This window comes from Dipodomys ordii, unplaced genomic scaffold (assembly GCF_000151885.1).
Source record: "Dipodomys ordii isolate 6190 unplaced genomic scaffold, Dord_2.0 Scaffold26, whole genome shotgun sequence".
Taxonomy (NCBI): Eukaryota; Metazoa; Chordata; class Mammalia; order Rodentia; family Heteromyidae; genus Dipodomys; species Dipodomys ordii.
Genome location: NW_012267242.1, coordinates 274,667 through 296,615, shown reverse-complemented (window position 1 = coordinate 296,615; position 21,949 = coordinate 274,667). Strand labels below are relative to the sequence as shown.

At 41.7% G+C, this 21,949-nt stretch overlaps 3 protein-coding genes across 4 annotated transcripts in view; 1 reads left to right on the top strand and 2 right to left on the bottom strand.

The window, feature by feature from the left end:
• Hsd11b1 (hydroxysteroid (11-beta) dehydrogenase 1) overlaps nucleotides 1–17,513 on the bottom strand; it is a 47,969-nt gene extending 30,456 nt beyond the window's left edge. The window contains exons 1-2 of one of the 2 annotated variants that reach the window (XM_013015201.1): nucleotides 17,458–17,513; nucleotides 550–663 (exon numbers count right to left, since the gene is read on the bottom strand). In XM_013015201.1, the coding sequence (XP_012870655.1) occupies nucleotides 550–637 (88 nt within the window). In that variant the 5' untranslated portion in view covers nucleotides 638–663; nucleotides 17,458–17,513. Of the gene's footprint in view, nucleotides 1–549; nucleotides 717–17,457 lie in introns of those variants that run through there. The other variant, XM_013015200.1, reaches the window with a different exon arrangement.
• Nucleotides 1–21,949, top strand: part of Lamb3 (laminin, beta 3) — a 139,526-nt gene that overhangs the window by 48,571 nt on the left and 69,006 nt on the right. The gene's annotated exons all lie outside the window — the stretch shown is intronic.
• G0s2 (G0/G1 switch 2) overlaps nucleotides 5,413–21,949 on the bottom strand; it is a 19,171-nt gene continuing 2,634 nt past the window's right edge. Inside the window, exon 2 of the mRNA XM_013014976.1 lies at nucleotides 5,413–5,462. Within this exon, the coding sequence (XP_012870430.1) occupies nucleotides 5,413–5,462 (50 nt within the window). The remainder of the gene's footprint in view (nucleotides 5,463–21,949) is intronic.

Genomic DNA, 21,949 nt, shown 5'->3' with positions numbered 1-21,949 from the left:
TATCCATGTGCAGAGATCCTAAGAACAAGGTCAGAGAGGTCATGGTTCAGTTAAAATGCTGGCATTCTAGACAGTTCTGAACTCATCTAATTTTACGCAACTGAAAAGGAAATTTTGAAAGCAATCAAAAGACACGTGTTTATAGGAACTCCAGGGGTTTTCTCTCACTTCTACTTAGCCATCAACTTTGGCATCCATTTTTTTTAACTTCCCAATTACCAGTCTCTCCATAAAGCCCAGTTCTTTGGCTAATTGTAAATTTGAGTATTGCCTTCATTTGTGTCAATTTGAAACCTTTGTCCATTAAGGATGCTTACTTATTTGGCAAGATTTTGACAGCATGATTACCCCTTCTCACACCTTTCCTGCCCACAATTTGTGGATAGCCTGGAGGACACAGAGATACAGATTCCCCTCATCCTTCCCCACCCCCACTTTTTTTTTTTATTGTCAACTAAGCATCATGAACATATCTTGATCCTTAGGAACACTCCAGCAACCCTGTGTTTTCTAGTCTATTCCTCCAAAATTAGACATATTGGTACTTACCTGGTTTGAATTCTTCATTTTCAGAATAGTAGTAGAAGGCCAAGAAGAGCACCAGAAGAGAGAGCACATATTTGTTCATAAAAGCCATCAGACAGGGAACTGGCCCAAGGAGTCCTGTAGGACACACAGAGAGAACCCACTGAGCGTTCCACAACCTCCTAGGCAGGCAGCAGCCTCTGAATTGTGACATCAGGGACGGGGGAGGCTGGAGTAGTCTCAAGGCAGTGCTAGCCAATTTCCCTGTCAGAGCAGCGATTGGCTTTGGGTGGGATCCCATTCGTCCCTGGCAGCCTGCGTGGTAGATTTCATAATGGACAATGTTTACTCCATTTCATTGAGCAAGAGGAGACTTCCAGATGGCCAAGCTCATGGCTGTGCAGGATTGGATTCCTGAGCATCCCTCCCCCCCCCCCCCTCCGACCCCCACTCCGGCATCTCCTTCTTGACACCATTTATACCAGGGATCAATGGCCTTTCAAAAGTGGTTTTTCAAAGGGAGAGAGAGAGAGAGGGAGAGAGGGAGAGAGAGAGAGATAGAGAGAGAGAGAAAGAGAGAGAGAGAGAAAGAGAGAGAGAGAGAAAGAGAGAGAGAGAAAGAGAGAGAGAGAATGTGGAGTTTTTGGAGAAATGTGAGTAATAGCAAAGAGAGCCAAAGAGAGCCAAATCTCACTCACAGCCCCACCCCCCAGTCGGAAGCAATTAAAAATAACAGCACAAAACAGCAAAATAAACTCAAGGAGGGGAAAAAAAAAAGAAGTGCACATCTTAGGAGATAAAAATAAATAAAAGTAAACAAGCCTCATAAGCCTCACACTCAAGTTCAATGGCAAAGTATTACAACATCAAAGGGAAATTGCAATCCAGCCAGAACCCAGATGGCGGGAAACCCAAGACTAGTTCAAGACTCTCAGGCAAGTGCAACAGAACATACACTTATGACTTTAGCAGGGAATAAAGAAGCAATGAGTGCCAAAAAAAAGCTCTAAGCTATTAAACTGGGTCACACAAATGCTATGGAGGGACAAGAAACATGGAAAGGGTGCTGGGATGAAGAGACTCGGGATAGAAGGAAAGAATGGATGGATTCCCATGACCCAGGGAAAAATGGATTTAGTAATGATAAGAGGGCCAAGAGGAGGAACCTCCTAGCAACTTATTACCAGAGACAACATAGAAATAACCACCTCAGTATATCTATATTAAGATTTCTTTAGGAGAGGAACACAAAGGGACAATGCCTATGTGTATCTGATCACATAAAATAATATTGATTGAAATGAAAAAAAGGCGTCTTTAAGGTATAATCCCCAAAGAAAGAATTTAAGATGTGCCATTGTTAAATTCTTCAACTAGCCCCATCATGAAAATTACCCTGCCACAAAGCAAATCTTGAATTCTGCAAGTTACTCATAATAAAGCAGGAAAAACAACACCAACATTAAAAATGTGACAATAAGAATGAGTCTAAGTTCTTTGGAGGATGATGAGATGGGGGATGGAGGGAGAGCTGGAATTTACACAAAGCTAAGAGGAATGGAGTTATGATCCTAAATACAGTATCTGGAAACATTCAGTGAATTTTTAATTCAGAGTCAGAGAAAATAATTTAAGACCCAGAGGAGATGAAACAATTTGTCAACAAAGGCTCCCAGCTGTGAGGTTCACTTCCAGAAAACAATGATGATTTGAGAACAGTGAGAGCTAGTTAGAACTCAAGGTTTAAGGAGGACAGAGACAGGAAAAAGATCAAAGGCAAGTGAAAATTAGGTTACATACTGTCTGAACTGCCAGATATATTTGCATAATTTTATAAAAGACTTCTTGCTACTAAGCTGTATTACAAACCAGATTTCATTTTCATCCTTATAGGAAGAAAGTATAGGGTTTATTTTTTCTAATCCTACATGACTAACAGTGAAATTATGTGGAGTTTTGCTTTAAAATATCGTGACACTGAAATAATAAAAACAGGGGCAGAGTAGGGAAGTTTGTTCTCTACCAAGAACAGAAATAAAGAACCACCATGCTTAGCCTTGAAGAACTTTTGCATGCATCTTTTTTTTTTGCTTTTTTTTTCTTTTTGCTTATGTGGTGCTGAGGAATCGAACCCAGGGCCTCTGGCATGCAAGGCAAGCACTTTACCACTGAGCCACCTTCCCAGCCTGCATGCATCTTTTGTGTGTTGATGTTAATGCATTGGAAATTGAGACTGAGTATTTTTAAAATTCAATAATACGTAAGCATCTCTTCCATCAGCAGTCAAGTCAATGACATTATCACACACCCTGAAGCCTCTGGAAAAGTTAAATAATGTCTTAGTATGATTATGGAAATAATTTGACCTTTCAAACTCCCAAAAGGGTCTTAGGGATCATACTTTGACTAAATTATGCAACAAACCCAGAATTCACTGCATGCCTGTATTTGCATGGCTGGTTCTCTCATTAGCTTGTAAGCTCCTGGAGAACATAGGTTATTCCTTTTTCATCTCTGCCCTCAGTCTTGTTCCAGATTAGGCATTCAATAAACTTCTGCTGTCTTAATTCAGTTTTTGAGATTCTGTGGCAATAAGAAAATCGCATCTTTCTGGTGCCTGATTCAATCCTGGGAAATTACTAGGATTCAGCACTCTGGTCAGAACAGATCAAACCCATCCCATAAGGGCTCTTCCTGAAATTTTCACCAAATTAAAACAAAACAACAAAAAAGCAACAGACAGTAGGAAATGTGATGCTTTCACTAGCATTTGTTTTGAGCTACATTTCCCCTATTCAGCAAATTCTGTGTGTGTGTGTGTGTGTGTGTGTGTGTGTGTGTGTGTGTGTGTGTGTATGTGTCTATTGGGGCTTGAACTCAAGGTCTTAAACTCTTGCTGAACTTCTTCATTCAAGGTTGGTTTTCTACCACTTGAGCCACACTTCCATTCTGACTTTTTTGCTGGTTCATTGGAAATAAGTCTTAGGGATTAGGTTGGCTTAAAATCATGATCCTCAGATCTCAACCTCTTATTAGCCAAGACTACATATATGAACCACCTGATTCCTGGTTCCAGCATATTCTTTTTTTTTTTTTGACATAGCAAGGATGCTAGCTGTGGGCTTCACTCCTTGTTACTCCTCTTTTGTCATGCCATTGGTCACTTACATTCTAGATCTGGCACTCTTGAACACATTCTAATAGTTTGCAAATACCCAGAGAGAATGGGCATCCCCAGCAGCAGGTGCATGTCAGAACTCTGCCAGTAACTCTCATTTAATCATTCTCACCAGAATAAATGGGCCAAAACCAAATTGCAAGGTGAGAACCATGTAGGTCATGAAGGAGCCAAGGGTCTGTGAGGGATGGGCCAGATTTGCAAGGACAGATAGGAGATGGCAAAAAAAAAAATCCAAGTGGGCCTAGTGTGTGTATGTGACAGAGAGAGAGATGGGTTGGGGGAGAGGTGTGTCATTTCCATGCATTTGTCATAAAATGTAGACCATGAAAGGAACACCTGTCTGTCACTTCAGAGGCAGCAGCTGTAGAGGTTTTCAGGATGATTTGGTGGCTTTGTTTCAGAAAGTGGTCTTTTTCTTTTGGAAATGAATCCTGCTGGGGGCACAGTAGCTAACCTCAGAGTAAAAGATGGGTGTTCAGAGGTTCTCTTTGTCTCCCTTGGAGGCTAGCTCCAACACGTTGGAACTGGAAAGGCTTTTACTGTTATATCAGAGTGTAAAAAAAAACAAACAAAATCTCTTATCACCCTGTCCAGATTTTAGGAAGTCACAAATCTGTATCATAGCTGCCCAACTCTGTTGGCCAAGACAGAGAAAAGATGATCATTTTATATATAATCTTTCCAGCAACCGTTCATCTTCACCTCCCCATCCTCCTTCTCCTGCTCCCTGTATATCCTGACGGGAGAAGTTGTTTCTATTTGTCAATCCTTCTGTATGATCCGATATCCCAACACATTTTCACCTACTGGGAGCTCAGGTCTGGGAGTGAGAGGTAGAGGTGGGATAAATTGCCCTGTGTTTCGGGTGCTTTCCTACTTGGCCTGGGTAGCATGTGGCCACACCACTGGCGGGTAGTTTCCTGTGGGAGAACCATGAGCGAGCCTGATGGTCTGATTTCTTGTTCCACTACAATGGTAGAGACCTAGATGAGGTTAGAGATGCCATTTTTCAGACTTTTCCTCTGGCCTAGCTTCCAAAGAGAGCCCTTGTCTGAGTACAGAGGCGAGAGGGCCACACAGTTACTAGAAAAAATAAAAAAGACTCCTTGGAAAGTTTTGGTCAAACATAGGCGGTGTAAGGTTGCTTGAGGGAGAGCCCCACACAAGTGAGAGACCATACAATGAGAGCTTGCCTTCCCACACACCCTGCTCAGCAAAGGCCCACCCAGAGCTTTTCCTTAGTCGCTCAGCTCAGCTTTCCGGAAGCACATCCAAGTGGCACTGGACAGCCAAATGAGTTTCCTCAGGTGCCAATGGCATCCGCAGTAGATGCTCACACTCTAGCGCGGCTGCAGTGAAGGGAGATTCGTTAGCATTAAGGGCCAATGAGGAAGGATCTGAGGGACACTTACCCTTTCTGCTTCCCTCTGGTGGGAAACAGAGTTGGCCAGATTGAACAAACAGCAATATCGGATAGCTAGTTAAATTTGAATCTCGGCTAAACAATGAATACTTTTAAAGGGTCTCATTCTCCCTCTCTTCACGATTGAAAGAGACATATTATACTGAAACATTAGTCATTGTTGATTTGAAAGCCACATTTAACTGGATGTGTTTTACTTGGCAACCTTGGAAGTGACGTAGGGCTTTGGAAACGCTGAGAAGTTCTGCCTTAGGTGTGGACAAAATACCATGGATCACGGCCACTAATACGCCATCTTGCCCACCTTTGCCACAATGAGGTCCAGCAGCCTGGCTACGGACAGCCACCTAAAAGGGCCTCAGTTGGAAAAGAGAAAAAGGTTATATAGCACATGGTGGTTGAGTGGAAGATTCATCTTCTGATACTTATTTAGTTAGGCATTTGCCAGGAGTCAGATACTATAAATGAAAAAGCAAGGGGAATTCTTTCCAGAAGCAGACAGGCTGGAAACGAATGTATGCAACGTGTCACCTCTGCACTGTTGGAAGTCTACAGTGAGGTGAGGATGTAGAGGAGGAAATAGCCCATCCCATGTGTGGGATGAAGAAAAAAGAGCTGAATCTTGATCGGTATTGAAATAGGAGGCAAATGCTGAAGAGTAAGTGAGCGAGGAAGAAGCTGGGCCCCAGGAGTGTGGGGAGGAAGGAGGAGGCTTTGCTTGTGAATACCCCCTGCAGAGGAAGTTGTATGAGAGAACAGAAGGCAGTGTGAAAGAGAATGACATGTTTGGGAAACTGCAAACAGCTCCACATGGCTCATGAGTAGTGGGGTTACATGGACAAGTCCACAAGGCCATGTATTTTGAGGATCTTCAGTAGCCATTACTAGATTCTGTCATTCTGGTGACTTATTTCCAGTCGTGAAGTCTCTGAAGTCGTGGCTTCTCCATCCTCTTCCCAGAATGCACTTGTTCACTGGTTCTTTGCAGGCCCTCTTTGCCCCACACGGAAAATTATACATATTTTGCACCCTTCAGGCTTATTAGTCCAGTCTACTCCCTCTATCAGCACGGTCTGCCATCCATTCAAAGGCAGCCTTGCATCCAACCTTGCAAGGTTACAGCCCCTTAGAGCTATGTCCACCTAGACTTTTCTAATGCGCCTTTTTTTCCCTCTTTGCTTCAGTTTATAACTCCCTGGCCCCTCAATGGCCCTTGGCACTTTTACCACTCCTTTCCTTTGGCCTTGGTCAGTTCATTTTCACTGGGGCTTCTTCCTACTTCTTGGACTGCTCTTTGGTGTTCTTTGTAGATGGTACTTCTCTTTTTTTTTTAAAATTTGGTCCCGATTAATCTTTATTCTATCCACTCTCTTTGTTTCTTCATTTCCTCTAGGCGATCTCTCTCATTCTCATGCCTTCAGTACTATCTATGCACTAAGCCCTTACAATCTCTCTCTGGGGCAGCATTTTATCCTAGCTTTAGGTAATATGGCCAACTGTTTACTGGACCTCTCCTTTTGAATATTTCAAATTCAACATGCCAAATGAATTTGATTATTTTTATCTTCAATGAAGTACACTTTATATGCCAGAAAATTATCTCATTTCAAATGTTCAGTAATTTTTAATAACTTTACAGAGTTGGGAACTATCACCACCATAATACTAATTCGGATCATTTTCATCATCCCCCAAAGATCCCTCAAACCTATTTATACTCATTCTCTAGTCTCATCCCTGAGTCCAGAGGATCAATAATCTTCTTGTTACTATAAGCTTGTCTTTTCTGTTCATGTCATAATGGTGGGTCCACCATTATGATTTTTTTTTTTTTTTTGCCAGTTCTGGGGCTTGAACTCTGGGCCTGGGCACTGTTCCTGGGTTTCATTTGCTCAAGGCTAGCACTTTACCACTTGAACCACAATGCCACTTCTGGCTTTTTTTGAGTAGTTTATTGGAGATAAGAGTCTCTCATGGACTTTCCTGTCAGGCTGGCTTTGAATCAGGATCCTCAGATCTCAGCATCCTAAGTAGTTAGGATTGTAGATGTGAGCCACCGGTGCCCAGCTCATTGTTATTTTTTGTTTGACTTTTTCACTTAGCATGTTTTTAAGGTTCTTCCACATAGTGGTTTGGCATGGTACTTTATTCTTTCATTATTGCCAAACCATATACCATTGTATGACTCTACCATCTTCTGTTCATGCATTCATTGGTTTGCTACTATTTGTTTGTCCACTTTCTGTGGCTTAGTGAATAGCACAGCTATAAACATTGTTATAGCAGTCTATGTGGACATATGTTTTTATTCTCTTGGGTTCGTATTCAGGAGTGACACCCTGTGTTACATGATAAATTTATATGTAACTTTTAGAGAACTGCCAAGTTGTTCTCTGGTGATTTTCTTATTTTTGTTTGCTATTTCCTAGTGGTCTCTATTTCAGTTCTTTTTTTTTTTTTTTGGTCAGTCATGGGGCTTGAACACTGAGCCTGGGCACCGTCCCTTAGCTTTTCAGCTCAACGCAAGTGCTCTACCACTTGAGCCACAGTGCCACTTCCTGTTTTCTGGTGGCTAATTGGAGATAAGAGTCTCACAGACTTTCCTACCCAAGCTGGCTGTGAACTGTGATCCTCAGATCTCAGCCTCCTGAGTAGCTAGGATAATAGGCGTGAGCCACCTGCGCCTGGCTTATTTCAATGTTTTTAGCCTTCACTCAATGAATAATATAGAAACCCTTTACACCTCCCTTTTTATGTCTTTATATTCCATTAATCACTAAATCTCATCAATCTGCCCCCAAAGTATCTCTAGAAGCACTTCTGCATTCTTATCCACATTGTGAGTATCCTCACTCAGACCACCAATTTTTCTGTTTTTGCAACTTTGTTCATCTATGTCACCTTCTCCAAACCATTTATTTTTAAGAAAAAAATGTCCATGAAATATTTAGTATGAACCAGAGAACATATAAAAACAGTTTATGAAGCATAGGAAAACAATGGGGCCAGGTGCCCAGTGGCTCACGCCTATAATCCTCGCTACTCAGGAAGCTGAGATCTGAGGATCCTGGTTCAAAGCCAGCCCGGTCAGGAAAGTCTGTGAGACTCTTATCTCCAATTAAACACCAGAAAACTGGAAGTGGTGCTGTAGATCAAATGGTAGAATGCTAACCTTGAGCAAAAAAGTTCAGGGACTATGCCCAGGCCCAGAGTTCAAGCCCCACTACTAAAAAGCAAAACAAAATACAACACACAATGGAAGCCTTGTAGGGTCATCATCCAAATCAAGACAGGCCTCTTCACACGCCTGAGCCCAGTAATCACCTGACTGTCAATCACCTGACTGTGAGTCAGCAATGGACCCCAGGCTCTGAGGTCACTTCCTCATCTACAGAGGTCACTTCTCGAACTGACCAGATCATCCCTCCCTGGGACAGTGAGAGGCTTCCCAGGCTCTGAGATCACTTTCACACGTGCTATGATCCCACCTCATGCTTTTCCCTATATAATCCCACTCACCCATAGTCCCCTCCCTCCTTTTCCTTCCCCTTCATCTCCTGTGGGCTGGCAGTTTGTTCTGTCCCTAATAAACTCTTTTATGCCTGAACCATGGGGCAGTTCACCTTCAGCCAACCTTGCACTAGTGACCTTCCTTGTGGATTCCAATCCGTTCATTTCCTCACACTGTGGCTGACCCGTGCAATTTTCAGTTTCAAAGGATTCAATGGTTCCCTGCTGCTCTTAGGATAAAGTCTCAAGTTCCTAGTTCAATTTTGTAAGTTCTTCTTGATCTTTGAAAGTCTTTTAGCTACACCGGTGTGGATGCTAACTTGTCTCTCCTGGGCAAGATGCTCCCAGGGCTGGATACTTCTCTTGCTATCTCACTCATCCCTTTTTCAACCCATTAGCTCCATCTTCCCCAATAGCTGCAGCTCTGGGAGGGCAAAGGACCTGCCCATCTTGCTTGCTGGCTCGATCATCTCCTGTTAGCACTGTATGTGGTATACAGTAGGTGCTCAATAAGCATCTTATGAGTGCTACTAAACGAAGTGTCCTCAAAATATATAGATGGTAGGTGTCCCATAGGTATTCAAAGCTTAGGGGAGAAGCCTAGGCTAGAGAGAGAGAGAGAGAACTTTGGAGAAGCCTAGGGCTAGAGAGAGAGACCTTTGGGAAACTGAATCCACGTAAGTTAAAGTTGAAACCATAGGAATACCTGAGTTGGAGAGAGAGAGAGACAGAGAGACAGAGAGAGAGACAGAGAGAGACAGAGAGAGACAGACCGAGAGAATACATTAGGAAACTTTTTGTCTGTGACAGACTGCTGGGTGGAGCGTCTTTTCAGCTAGTGGGAAAGATCCCATAATACAGAATGTAAGGACAGCAGCACCTCTGTGAAGTCGTGATTTATGGAGTCCAGTTCCAGACAACATGGCACAAGGCTTTGGAAAAGGAGCCCACAACTGACAATGACTGACTGAAGAGAGAGTTTGGCTGTGGAACCCTCCGCTTCTGCTTCCAAATTCAGTGAGTTATTTTGGTATCACTTTTCCCCCTCTTTCCATGTTTTTGGAAGGCAGATGCATGTGGCTTCCCCATCTACCCATAAATCTTGAGGGAGGGTGAGGAAAAGAAGGTGGGGAGTTAAATTCCTTAAGAGCTTCCTCTCTCTCAGTCTTGGCCATCATGTGGGCCTCCCATTTTCCCTGTCTGCCTCATAGCACTGCTTCCCAATATCCACATTCCTTATGAGGCAGGAAAGTCTTTCCCACGTTTAATTTTCCTGTTTCAGTCTGATGGGAGGGTCCATGAAGTTTGAGAGCTTGACCACAGCCCTGCAGAATGATCCAGTTAATACGGAGGAGAGGAGGAGAGCCGAGAGAGAAAAATTTCTGGGTTTAGGATGCTGAAAGTTTGAACAGCTTCTGCCAGCAGAGGGAGCCCTAGGAACGAAAAGGAAGCCCAGACTATAGAGGTTTATGGCCAGAGACCAGGATATAACTTTTATTTTACTTAATATGTTTTCAGTAGTCTCGAGGGACTTGTGGATTAAGATAAAAGAGAATTCCAGAGGGAGGGTGAGGATATAGAGTCATAATACACTGATTGTTAGCACAATGAGCTCCCTTCCCAATAGCTTAGCATGTTCCTTTCCTAGGCAACACTAGGCCTATTTAGTAAAGGCAGTAAATAATCAGCCTCCAGCCCCCCTCTACCTTGAGATGGAACTCCTCCAGGGTAGCTACCACCATATAAGGCAGCGAGATCTCCTTAGAGTGATCTTCGGGTCTGGGCAGCTACAGGGCCCCTTATCTACTACTTAGGCTCCAGCCATAAATCCTAATCCACCATGATGAATCCCTGGTCCTCATGTCCACACCAGTGTCTCCTCCTCCTAGCCCCTTCTAGCCCCTCCTAGACTCAGTAGGTTAGCTGGCACTGCTTCTCACATCTCCCTTGTGTCCCTTTGCCGGCAATAAATCTTGTCTTTGTTTTTTGTACCTGGATGTCTGTGTGGTTTTCTGGCAAAGCCTAGTATACTCTAACACCGATATATACCCAGAAGTAGTTACATAAAATCCATATTACCAGACTCCTGGACTTGACTTGCTTTAGTGGCAATTCCCAAACCTCACTGAGTACCTGGGGCAGGGGGCTGGTGGGGGGGAGTGGGGAAAGGGGGGCCCACACTAAATGGCAGATTCTCAGCCACCATCAATACCTGTGTGGGTCCCAGGAATCTGTATTTTCACAAAACCCTCGAAGGGTCTCTGCTGAGCCCAATGGCAGTCAGGATTCCAGGCCTTCTGTTAGACTCATCTGTGCTCTTCCTTGTACAATCCAGCTAAATCAGTCATTATCAGTTCACCTCTGATAGCTAGTCAGTTTCTTCGATGTCCTCCTTCCCCAGGTAATGTCTGGTGACCTTGGCAGTGTTCAGCAAGAATCCTGTTAGGTCAGTTTGGTCTAAATCCCTCCCTCCCCCTTACTCTTACTCTTGATGGTTCCTTTTAGTAAATTTCCACCCACCAATCACAACCATCTTGCAATTTGGCTATAAAGTCTTACTTGCCCACGCAGTATTACCTCTGAGCTTGGTTTTACTCTGAGGTCTCTCTTGCCCTGTAGCAATCATTCTAAATAAAATCAGTTCCATTTTAACCTCCGTCTAGCTCTGTGGATCATTTATTTATATGTACTTAAAAAAATATTCCTCAGGTGATTCTGAAGTAACCTGTGGGCAAACCAGAGAACTTCTGTGTTAGGTAGTTAGGTAAATACCTTAGCCAAACCTTGTTTGAGGCTTAAGTAAATGGTTGCAGTCATCAGCATGCTAGCTGTTAGTAGTTTGCAGCCCTCGGGAGACTGCTATGTTATGACTGAGCCATTAAAAAATTAATTCCTCTGTCAATATAATACATGATGAAGATTTTTAAAGCCACTGATATCAAAAGGCACAAAATAAAAGATAACTTTAGCTTTTCCCTTCCCCATAGCCTACTCCCCTCAGAGGTGATCACTTTTAAAAAAAATTACTTTTGTTCAAAATTTAATTTATTTTTATTATAATTATCTTTAAGTACTTGTACATAGGAGTTGCCATTTAAGGAAGCAGTTTATGAGTACAATATGTCTTGGTCAATGTGTCCTGCCAAACACTCTTAAACTCTTTATCTTTGCCCCAGGAACCAACTCCATATTTGTTACAGGATATAGGTTTTTACTGTTATTCCTTGGTTTTTGCAATTTACTAAATTTATTGATTTTTTTTTTACTAAGGAGATTCTTCCTTCTCTTCTAGTTTCCTAATCCTATCACAGTTTTAATGAAGTCACTACTCAATATCAATATTTTTATAATTCATTTGCAACTGAGTGATACCGTTTACCTCGATTGTATTTCTGTTCTCATTTTCTTTTGGGAGTTAATACTCATCTCCATTTTTATTTATTTTCTTTTTTAGTTGTTCATGTTCTCCAAACCATCTGACTAGAGCAAATAAATGGGTCATGTTGACTGGGTAATCTATCAGTTCTTTTTTTATTTGGGGAGAGGGGATGGGAGGTGTACTGGACTTAAACTCTAGGTTTTCTGCTTGATAGGGAAGTACCCTACTACTTGAACCATACTTCTAGACTTTTTTTTTTTTTGCTTTAATTTATTTTTCATGTAGAGTCTTGCAATTTTGCCCAGGGCCAGACTCAGAATGTGATTTTTCCTATGTTTACAGTGTGTGTAAGGGGGATTACAGGTGTGAACTACCACTCTTTGTGTGTGTGTGTGTGTGTGTGTTTTGGGCCATGGGGCTTGAGCTCAGAGCCTGGGTGCTGTCTCTGAGCTTTTTGCTCAAGGCTAGCACTCTAGCACTTTGAGCCACAGTGCCACTTCTGGTTTTCTGGTGGCTAATTGGAGATAAGAGTCCCATGGACTTTTCTACCTGGGCCTGGCTTTGAACCATGATTCTCAGATTTCAACCTCCTGAGTAGCTAGGATTCCAGGCATGAGCCACCAGTGACCAGCTTTCTTTGCTTGTTTTAATGAGACAGTCTTAAGTGCTATTTATTTTTGCCTGAACTGGCCTAAAACTGCCATTCTCCCTGTTCTGCCTCTTCGGTAGTTGAGATTACAGCCATGTCTGAATATCTGTTTCCTTTCCTTTTTTTTCTTTTAACTGGAGACATCTGGGCTGGGAAGGTGGCTCAGTGGTAGAGTGCTTGCCTTGCATGCCTGAGGCTCTGGGTTCGATTCCTCAGAACCACATAAGCAAAAAGAAAAAAGTCGGAAGTGGCACTGTGGCTCAAGTGGTAGAGCGCCAGCCTTGAGCTGAAGAGCTGAGGGGCAGCGCCCAGGCCCAGAGTTCAGGCCCCACAACTGGACCCCCCCAAAAAAAGAAAAATAAATTAACTGGAGACATCTCTTTTGGAGTCTTCCAACTGGGCTCTCTATGATAGCCCTTTACTATGGCCTGGGAACTCCTATTTTTCCTCTTTCTTATTGTACTTCTTTGTGAATAGTAGAGATTTGGGGGAGGGGGAAACATACATGTGGGAGTATTATTTCACAATTTAAACATCTTTATGTAGATATCAATTTATCTGACCTTGTTACATACAAAACAGTGTGGCAGTTCTGGTCGACCCTGTCTGCTTGTCCTTACTTTACCTTCCCCTTGATTGTTTTTGGCTGGGTAAGGATTTCTAAAGTGAAGATTATTTTCTCCCCAAATTGGAAGACAGTGTTGTATTGCCTTTCAGTGTCCAGCTTCCCGTGTTGACACTGAGAAGTCAAAATGCTTTTAGGATTTCTGATACTCGGTTTGTGAACTGTTTTTTTTTCTTTCTAGAACTTTTAAGATAAAAAAAAAAATCCTGGGGTTCTACCATTTCCAATAACAATGTGCTTTGATGAAAGCCTTTCTTCTTTTTGTTTTTGGAGGAATTATTTCCATTCCTTTTCATTTTCTCAGTGCTGACTTTTGGGAATTCTTATTAGACTTGACTGATCTTTTAAGTTTCATACCTTTTTTTGTTTTCCTTTTTGGTCTTTTTTCATGGTTTTCTTTTTTGTCCTACTTTTTTTTGGGGAATTCCATAATTTTATCTTCTGAGGCTTCATTATAATTTTAAAATTTTCAGTTGTATTTTTAGATTAAAGAGCTGGTTTTTTTTTTCTTGTTCTCTGCACTTTAAAAAAAGATGGCTTCGTGGTCTTAATTCATGCATGCCCTAGCTTCCCTTATGTCTTTGGAGACAGTGATATTGCTGTGCTGTGGCTGGTAATGGTTTCCTATTTGGTGGATTACCTCTGCTGGGTCTTTAGTATCATTGCTTTTCATCCCAACCTCATCATTCTTATACTTCATCCCTTGCCTGTTGGACATTTCTATCTCTCTGTGTTTGTTAGTTTTTTTTGTTGTTGTTGTTATTGTTCCCTTTGGTTGGATTCTTTCTGCAGGGATGACTTCTTAATTCTTTTGCTTGTTATGGACTTGGGTAAGGTGGGTGGAGAGGGGTTAGAAGCGAAGCTGCTCTTGTTCTGGGAGCTGAGCCAGAAGAAGGGGCTGGAGAATCTCATCTTTCAGTATGAAGGCTTTCTGTCCCACTGTTTCTCTGTATATAACCCCACCCTCTACCACGCCTGGTGTCTCTGAGTCTGATATCTGGCTTCTGGTATCTATCGATCTATCAAGTTCTCCTCCAAAGATAAGTTTTCCTTCCTTGGGTGGAAAGGAAGTATGGATGGCAAGTGTGTCCTCCTATTTTTACTCCCATCTCTCTCATTGCTTTCTGAGGCTCTTAATGCCCTCATCTCCTGGACCCTTCTGGGGTCCTGGCTTCTTATCAACCTTCCATCGTGAGTGCTTGGACTTCAGAGATCTCAGGTTTGCTCAGTCACTTATCACTTGTCCGTCTACATCTTCAAAGATGGTGTTGACATCTCTCACCTGTTGTTCTCTAAGACCCATGTTCTCATCTCATCATGCTCTGTTCTCATTGTCCTTGTGGTTTATTGCATGGGAATTCTTCTACTGTAATCGGTGTACTTTTAAGGAAACATAAAATTAATACCTTCTTTTGATGCCACATTTAACCTTGGATAGACTTTTAGGAGTGGCCTGCTGGTTTCAAAAAGAGAGAAGATTCTAATAATGACATCTTTTGTTTCCCCTTCCCAAGTTACCCAAGAATGAGACTTTACTAAATCATTAATGGAAGAAAAGGACAGGAAATATTTCCATTGTTTGCTCATTCACTTTTCATAAAGTGTTTGAGCCTAATAAAGATCTGAAATTGTGCAAGGAGCTGGCGACATGAAAACACTGATATGTGGATTCTGCCTTCAAAATTAGAGCCATAGCTGTATAGACTGTGATAATAAATCATACTGGGAGTATACATGGAGCGCAACCGAAACATAGGATGTGACCCAAATCAGCCAGGGTAACAGCAAAGGCTCCTGGGTAGAGATGGCCTTCCAGCTCAGTTTGGAAGGCTAAGTGTGACTTGTGGAGACATTCCAAGCAGAGAGAACTGCATGTGGTCAACTAAGTAGTCAAGAGACTGCATGGCATGTCAGAAGAACCTTGAATACATTGAAAGGGCTAGAGCCCTGGGGAGGGGACTGACTAAGTTCTTTAGTTATTGTCCTTTAGTTATGTATATTCATTAGTCTAGAGGGCCTGCGCCTCCCAACAAGTGATCCAGAATAAATAGGATCTTATTCCCTCTGAGCAAACTTAAAAATATTGTGTGTAAAATGAGGGTAGCTGGGCACCAATGGCTCATGCTTCTAATCTTGGCTACTCAGGAGGCTGAGATCTGAGGATCTTGGTTCAGAGCCATCCCAGGAAGGAAACTCTGTGAGACTCTTTATCTCCAATAAAATTCTCAGAAAAAACTGAAGTAGCACTGTAGCTCAGGTGGTAGAGTACTAACCTTGAGCAAAAGAAGATCAAGGACAGCACCCAGGCCCAGAGATCCCAGGCCCAGAGATCAAGCCTCAAGACCAGCATAAAAACAACAACAAAAAAAACCATCTAACAAAAAAAGAAACAAAAACCCAAGATAATATGAGGATTATAGAAAAAAAGATAAGGATCATTAATAGATATAGAAGAATATTCTAGTTCTCTCATGAAAAATCTGCCTTAGATCCTTTGCCTACTGTCTGGTTACCTAACAGTTAGAAATAGACTGGAATGGTATAACCAGAAAGGAAATCTTTCTTGCTGTTTTGACCAGGTGAAGTTACTTGAACATCTTTTAACGAAATATCCCATTCCATCAGCAGATGCAGTCTTTATGAGCTCTTGGGCACCTAGGGTACTCGTGTAAATTTGGGGTGATTTCTTGAAAGGACCCTGGGTCAGGACAGGGGAGGTTCTGTTTCCCCTCCACTGATGGATGTGACTATGAGCGAGGCCCTTCCCTTGTCTTGGCTTTGATTTCCTCACCTGGCAAAGGAGAGGAATTAAATTAGATTTGTTCCAGCTCAGAAATTGAATGCAAGGAGATTTTAGCAGTACTGGAATGAGTATTAAGAAAGAGCTAGGATTTGGGGATTTTATTTTCATACCATACTATATAGTGGGGAAGGCAATTCCTTTAAAATCTTGGCAAACAAGCAGGAGCAAGATCGTTCTGTTTTTCCTTTCTTCTCCTACCCTCCTTTCAGCTTCTAATGAACTCATACAAACCTCAGAGAGAAACACTCACACACACACACACACACACACACACACACACACATCCCCAAAACAAAATACACAAAAATGCACAAACCAAACCAAAACCCACTTCAAGTATATTCCTCTGATACTGTTAAGCTCTATTGGAAAAGCTGAGGGAACATGACTCTTAAAGCCAGCATTCGTGAAAACACAGCATCATCATCTATAGATGTTTTCTGAAGCAGGAGTCTAGCTATTTTAATCCCTTCAAGTGATTGGATCAGTCAACCACAATCCTCTGGATGATTCTCTCTATTGATGGCAAGTGAGGGTTTGGGTAAGCGGAGAGGGTGGGGAATGGCATTTCCTTTTCCTGTCAGGGTTTTTCTAATTTGTTGCCCTGAGGGGGAAAAAGTGTTTTGGAATTCTCTCTGAACAGGCTCTTTTAAGTGTAGAAGGTCAATATCTTGAGCAGCCAGGCTGGGCTGAAGGGAAAGGTACTAGCACATGAAGAATTTGGATTGTCAACCTTAGGCCTCCCGTGGTGTGTGCGACAAGAAAGCCTTCTTGTGATAATAATAATAATAAAAGAACCATCCCCCGAGCTCTAGAGTTCAATGTGAATAATATTAAATCCGCTGATGATTCCATATCACATAAGGATATCAGCCCTTATAGCAATTCCCGAGATACAGAATAGTGTCTCTCTCTGTCATCAGTTAGTTTAAAGCTGATGCTACAAATTAAAACAACAGCAGCAACAAGAAGAAACTCGCTTATGACCTGCAATCATTTTCTGATTCCAAGTGAATTTTGGACTTGCAGAATTTCTTTTTTGCACTAACGTTTGCAAGACTTTTGCTCCAACTTAACTTTCTGTCCCCAAATGATGAGATTGTGCTCAGTGCCAGCAGCTGCCGCCCGGCCCATCTGTATCTTATCATGTCTTCCCTCCTACGCAGCCGAAAGCTCATTGGGCATTCCTTTCTTTCTTTTTGACCAGCATTTGACATTGAAATTTCTTTTCATACCATCCCTCCTGTTTATTTCAATAGGATCATTTTTTAAAAAATAGTAGTTCTTTTTGACCTTCTATCTTCAACACCCACCTACCAGTGATGATACTATTATATATAATGCCATTTTGAAAAGTCTTACCGTGAGGTTCCAAGTAGGTTTGACTTCTTTTTTATTGAACTCCTTTCCTCTTTTGCTCCTCTTCTCTCTTTCCCTCCTCTGCTTTTCCTTCTGTTTCATCTCTCTCTTCCTTTGCGGTTTCCCACTCTTTGGGGAGGGGCAAGATTTCCTGCTCTGAAGTTGGTTGGTTTCTGGGAGGAGTCAGAAGGCCTGATTTGGGACTGAAACCAGCTGGTCTGCCACCTGATACAAGTAGGTGAAATGCAGGCCAAGGAAGAAGGCTCTTATATGAGGACCCAGCTGACAGCCAGGAGGTGCTCGTGGAGGAAACCCCAGGGGGAAACCAAAGTGGGCCAGTCCTGGGCATCAGGCTGACAGAGGTCTCCCAAACAGCCCAGGATGGGAATACTGAGACGTTGTCCTGGTTGCTCCGGGAGACTTAGTCATTACTATTGTTAGCTCTAAACATGGGGGCCGGGGGAACGGACCAAGCAGAGCCCTTGTCCCTCACATAGCAGGTGCTCACTCTGATTCTTGGCTTTGCCTCAAAAGAAGTTACTGAAACAAGAACTGGGTTTGGGCAGCATTTCCTTCCCTACAAGGAGAGAAATACAATGACTTTCAATCCCAGCAGCAAGGGAATGCAGAGGATGGTGGTGATGGTGGGGCAAGAGTCTGCAGTGGGACCCATAGTGGTAGGGACAGTGACTTCATCCTCATTCACATCGATGGGTGGAGGATCCCATCCCAGCCAGAGGTCTGAGTTGCACTAAGGAACTGACTGTAGTATATGTATACACACACACTTCCTGTATGTGTCTATGTCTATAGATATGTGTATAAGCACAAACTCACTTTCTTCATCCATATTCAGCAAATATATAAAAAGCATCTCCTCTGTCCCTGGCACTGTGCTGAGATCTGGGGCTAGAGTTGTAAGAGCTGTAGCTCTGTTCCCATGGGGAGTTGAACTGGGTACTCTTGAGATTTGAAGTCATAACTTTGAAGAAGAAAAGCCTGGACGTGTTGGCTGCTGATTGCACAGCTTTTCAATAATCATCCTTCTATTTCTGAGCTCTTATGGGATGCTGGTTCTTTCAATGACCCTTCGACTTGCAGTATGGATGAGAGCCCCTATCAATATGCTCCTAATGATTAGAGAACACGAGTCTTTTTGACCTTGTTTCTAACTCAGGGGCCAGTTGGTTTCTCTTGAGAACCATAAGTTCTATAGATGTCTGTCTTATTTTCTACAGCTCTCTGATAATTGGACAGCTTTCTGAGAATATTGGATATCACTGGGCTTTAAAAAATGACTGAGTCAATGAGCTGTCTTTCTGTCTCTGTCTCTCTATGTCTGTCTCTGTCTGTCTGACTCTCTCTCAATGTCTGATATATATACATACATACATACATACATATATATATATATATATATATATATATATATGTCTGACTCTCTCTCTGAATGTGTGTGTGTGTGTGTGTGTTTCCCAGTACTAGGGATTGAACCCAGGGATTTGAGTGCGCTATATAACAGCTGGCCTCATGGGCTCAGCTCTTTTGTTTTCATTCTGTTTCTGAGATAAAGTTTCAATAACTTTGCTTTTTTGACCACCCCAGTAACTGGGATTACAGATATATACCACAACACTTAGTTCTACTATTTGTTTTCATTAGAATATAGTACAAGAGATGACTGACATGTAGCTCAGTGGTGGAGCACTTGCCAAGTGCTTAGGCTCAAGTCTTGATGTCTAGTACCATCCTAAATAAATAAATAGTATAAGAATTGATATAGCACAAAATTACATGTTTATTTATATTAATAGACTATAGTTTTGTGGTGTTTTGAAAACTGTAAGTTAACTAATGGGCATTTCACTATGACCAAGTTTGCAACTATGAGTTTCAACCAATAGGTTAAGATATTTTTTCTAGGAGGGAAGAATAATTAGATAATTAGATAGTCTTCAAACAGAACAGTAACTTCCATGAACTGAAAGCCTATTGTATTCTAGGTACTGCTTTAATAACTTTACACATATTATCACATTTAATCTGTAAAATGATTCCTTGTGGAAAGTACTATTTTATAGACAAGGAAAGAATTTAAGTAGTCAGAGCAAAGCTTAGCAACTTATTTTAGAACTAGGTTCTAGAGCTAGCGTAACAGAGTCAAACCTAAGCAAATTCAGATGGGTCTGACTAAGCTTTTTTGTTTTTCATCCTAATGGATTGTAGTGTATAACAAAATACCTATGGTCTTCTGTTTCTGGACATTCTACTTCCATTAATAGGGCATTATTGGGCTGGAGGCATGGTTCAGGAGGTAGAGCACCAGCCAGTAAGTGAAAGTGTCAGGTAATGAATTGGAGTCCTGGACAAAAAAAAAAAAAAAGAAAAGAAGTAATAAGGCATTAATTTGTTTTTAGCAGCTTGAGCACAAGCCCTTTTTAGTATTTACTGAACTTATAATCAATCATTGAAAATACCTAAGTAATTTTTGCATGACTAGAATAAGTCTACTTCAAAGCAATTGGAGGCATGGATCAATTGGTAGAGTGCTAGCCAATGAATGAAAGCAGCAGGTACAGATTTTGAGTTCTGGTCTCAGACCTAAAAAGAAAAAAAGACTAGAAGAAGACTAATTTTGGGGATCATCTAATAGATTTGGGTGTGCCTGTGTGCATGTGTGTGTGCGTGCATGTGTGTGTGTGTGTGTGTGTTGGTACTGGGGCTTGAACTCAGGGCCTCAAATTCTTGCTTTCATTTTTTAAATTATATTTTATTTTGTTGTAAAGGTGCTGTACAGAGGGGTTACGGTTACATAAGTAAGGTAATGAGTATATTTCTTGTTGAACATTGTTGCCCCCTCCTTTGTTTTTCTCCCACTATCCCTCACCCCCATTCCTCTTTCCCGCCACCTTCCTGAAGTTGTAAAGCTGATTTCCAAACTAGCGTCTTGTGAGTATTATTGTTGTATTGGGTCACTCTTTGTCCTGTTTCCCATCTTGTTATTCCCCTTCCACACAAGGTTATCTCTCTACACGTGAGTCATGCTTCTACTTTTAGCGTTTTGCTGGTTAATTGAAGAGAAGAGTCTTGTGGACCTTTTTTTTTTTTTTTTCATGAGCTGGCTTTAAACCTAGATCCTCAGATCTCAGCCCCCTGAGTAGCTAAGATTACAGGCATGAGTCACCAGCACACAGAGCCTAGTGGATGCTTTGGATATGAAGTGTGTGCTGTATTTTCTTCCTTATCCAGTGTCCATCCATTTGTGTCAGTGCACAACTCAGCTCCTAAATTATTTTCAATTCTGACTCTGTTATCTCAGTTCTGTGTCTCTAACAGAAATGATAAGTATATCATCTGCCAACCTCTCCTAGGTTACTGATAAAGTTACTGAGTAGAACAAGAACAATTTTTGTTCCTGTGCTGGGAGAGGGATTTATTATGCTTGACTACAACCAACGATTATCTCATGAGACGATCTCAAAGTCATGGTTCTGAAAGCATTAGGCAAACATTTTCCTTACTTTCTTATGACTTTCTAAACCTCAAGCCTATTAATAATTTGGACTAGAGAATTTTTTGCTGTGGGAAACATTTTTGGTACAATGTAAGAAGTTTAATAGCATCCCTGGCTTCTGCCCACTAGGTACAAATAATGGTGTCCCTACGCCCACCTGACAACTGGTGATGTCTCTAGATGTTGTTGGATGTTTCCATTCATACAAAAACGCTTCCTCTATTCTGTACAACCACTGCTCTAACATTAAAAATAGATTAGTTAACAATCAATTATTTGCCTAAGCCTTGATGATTTCTATGAACACTAAAGAAGATCTGGTCCTTGATTTCAGGAAGATTATATTAACAGAGACATGACCAACTCCACAGACAACTGTAGAAAAATTGTCCACTGCTGAGTGACCCTGTATTACTATAAGCATTCAGAGAGCCTGGAGGCCTCAGTGACAGAACACCTGCCTAGCGAGCATAAGGCTCTGAGTTCAAATTCTAGTACTGCAAACAAAAAATTATTAGCTAAGCGCTGATGGCTCATGCCTGTAATCCTAGTTCCTTATAAGCCTGATATCTGAGGATCACAGTTTGAAGCCAGCCGGGGCAAGAAAGTCCATGAGACTCTTATCTCCAATTAATCATAGAAAAAGCCAGAAGTGTTGCTGTAGTTCAAGTGGTGGTGTGCTAGCTTTGAGCAAAAGGAGCTTATAGACTGTGTCCATGCCCAGAGTTCAAGGCCCAGGACCAGCAAAAAAAAAAAAAAAAGAAATTATTAAATAGGTATACAATACAAAAAATAGAGAAATGAGAACAAAAATTATATAAGCATAATTAATATATTTAGGCATCTCTCTCTCTCTCTCTCTCTCTCTCTCTATATATATATATATATATATTTTTTTTTTTTTTTTGTCGGTCATGGGGCTTGAACTCTGGGCCTGGATGCTGTCCCTTAGCTCTTCAGCTCAAGGTGAGCGCTCTACCA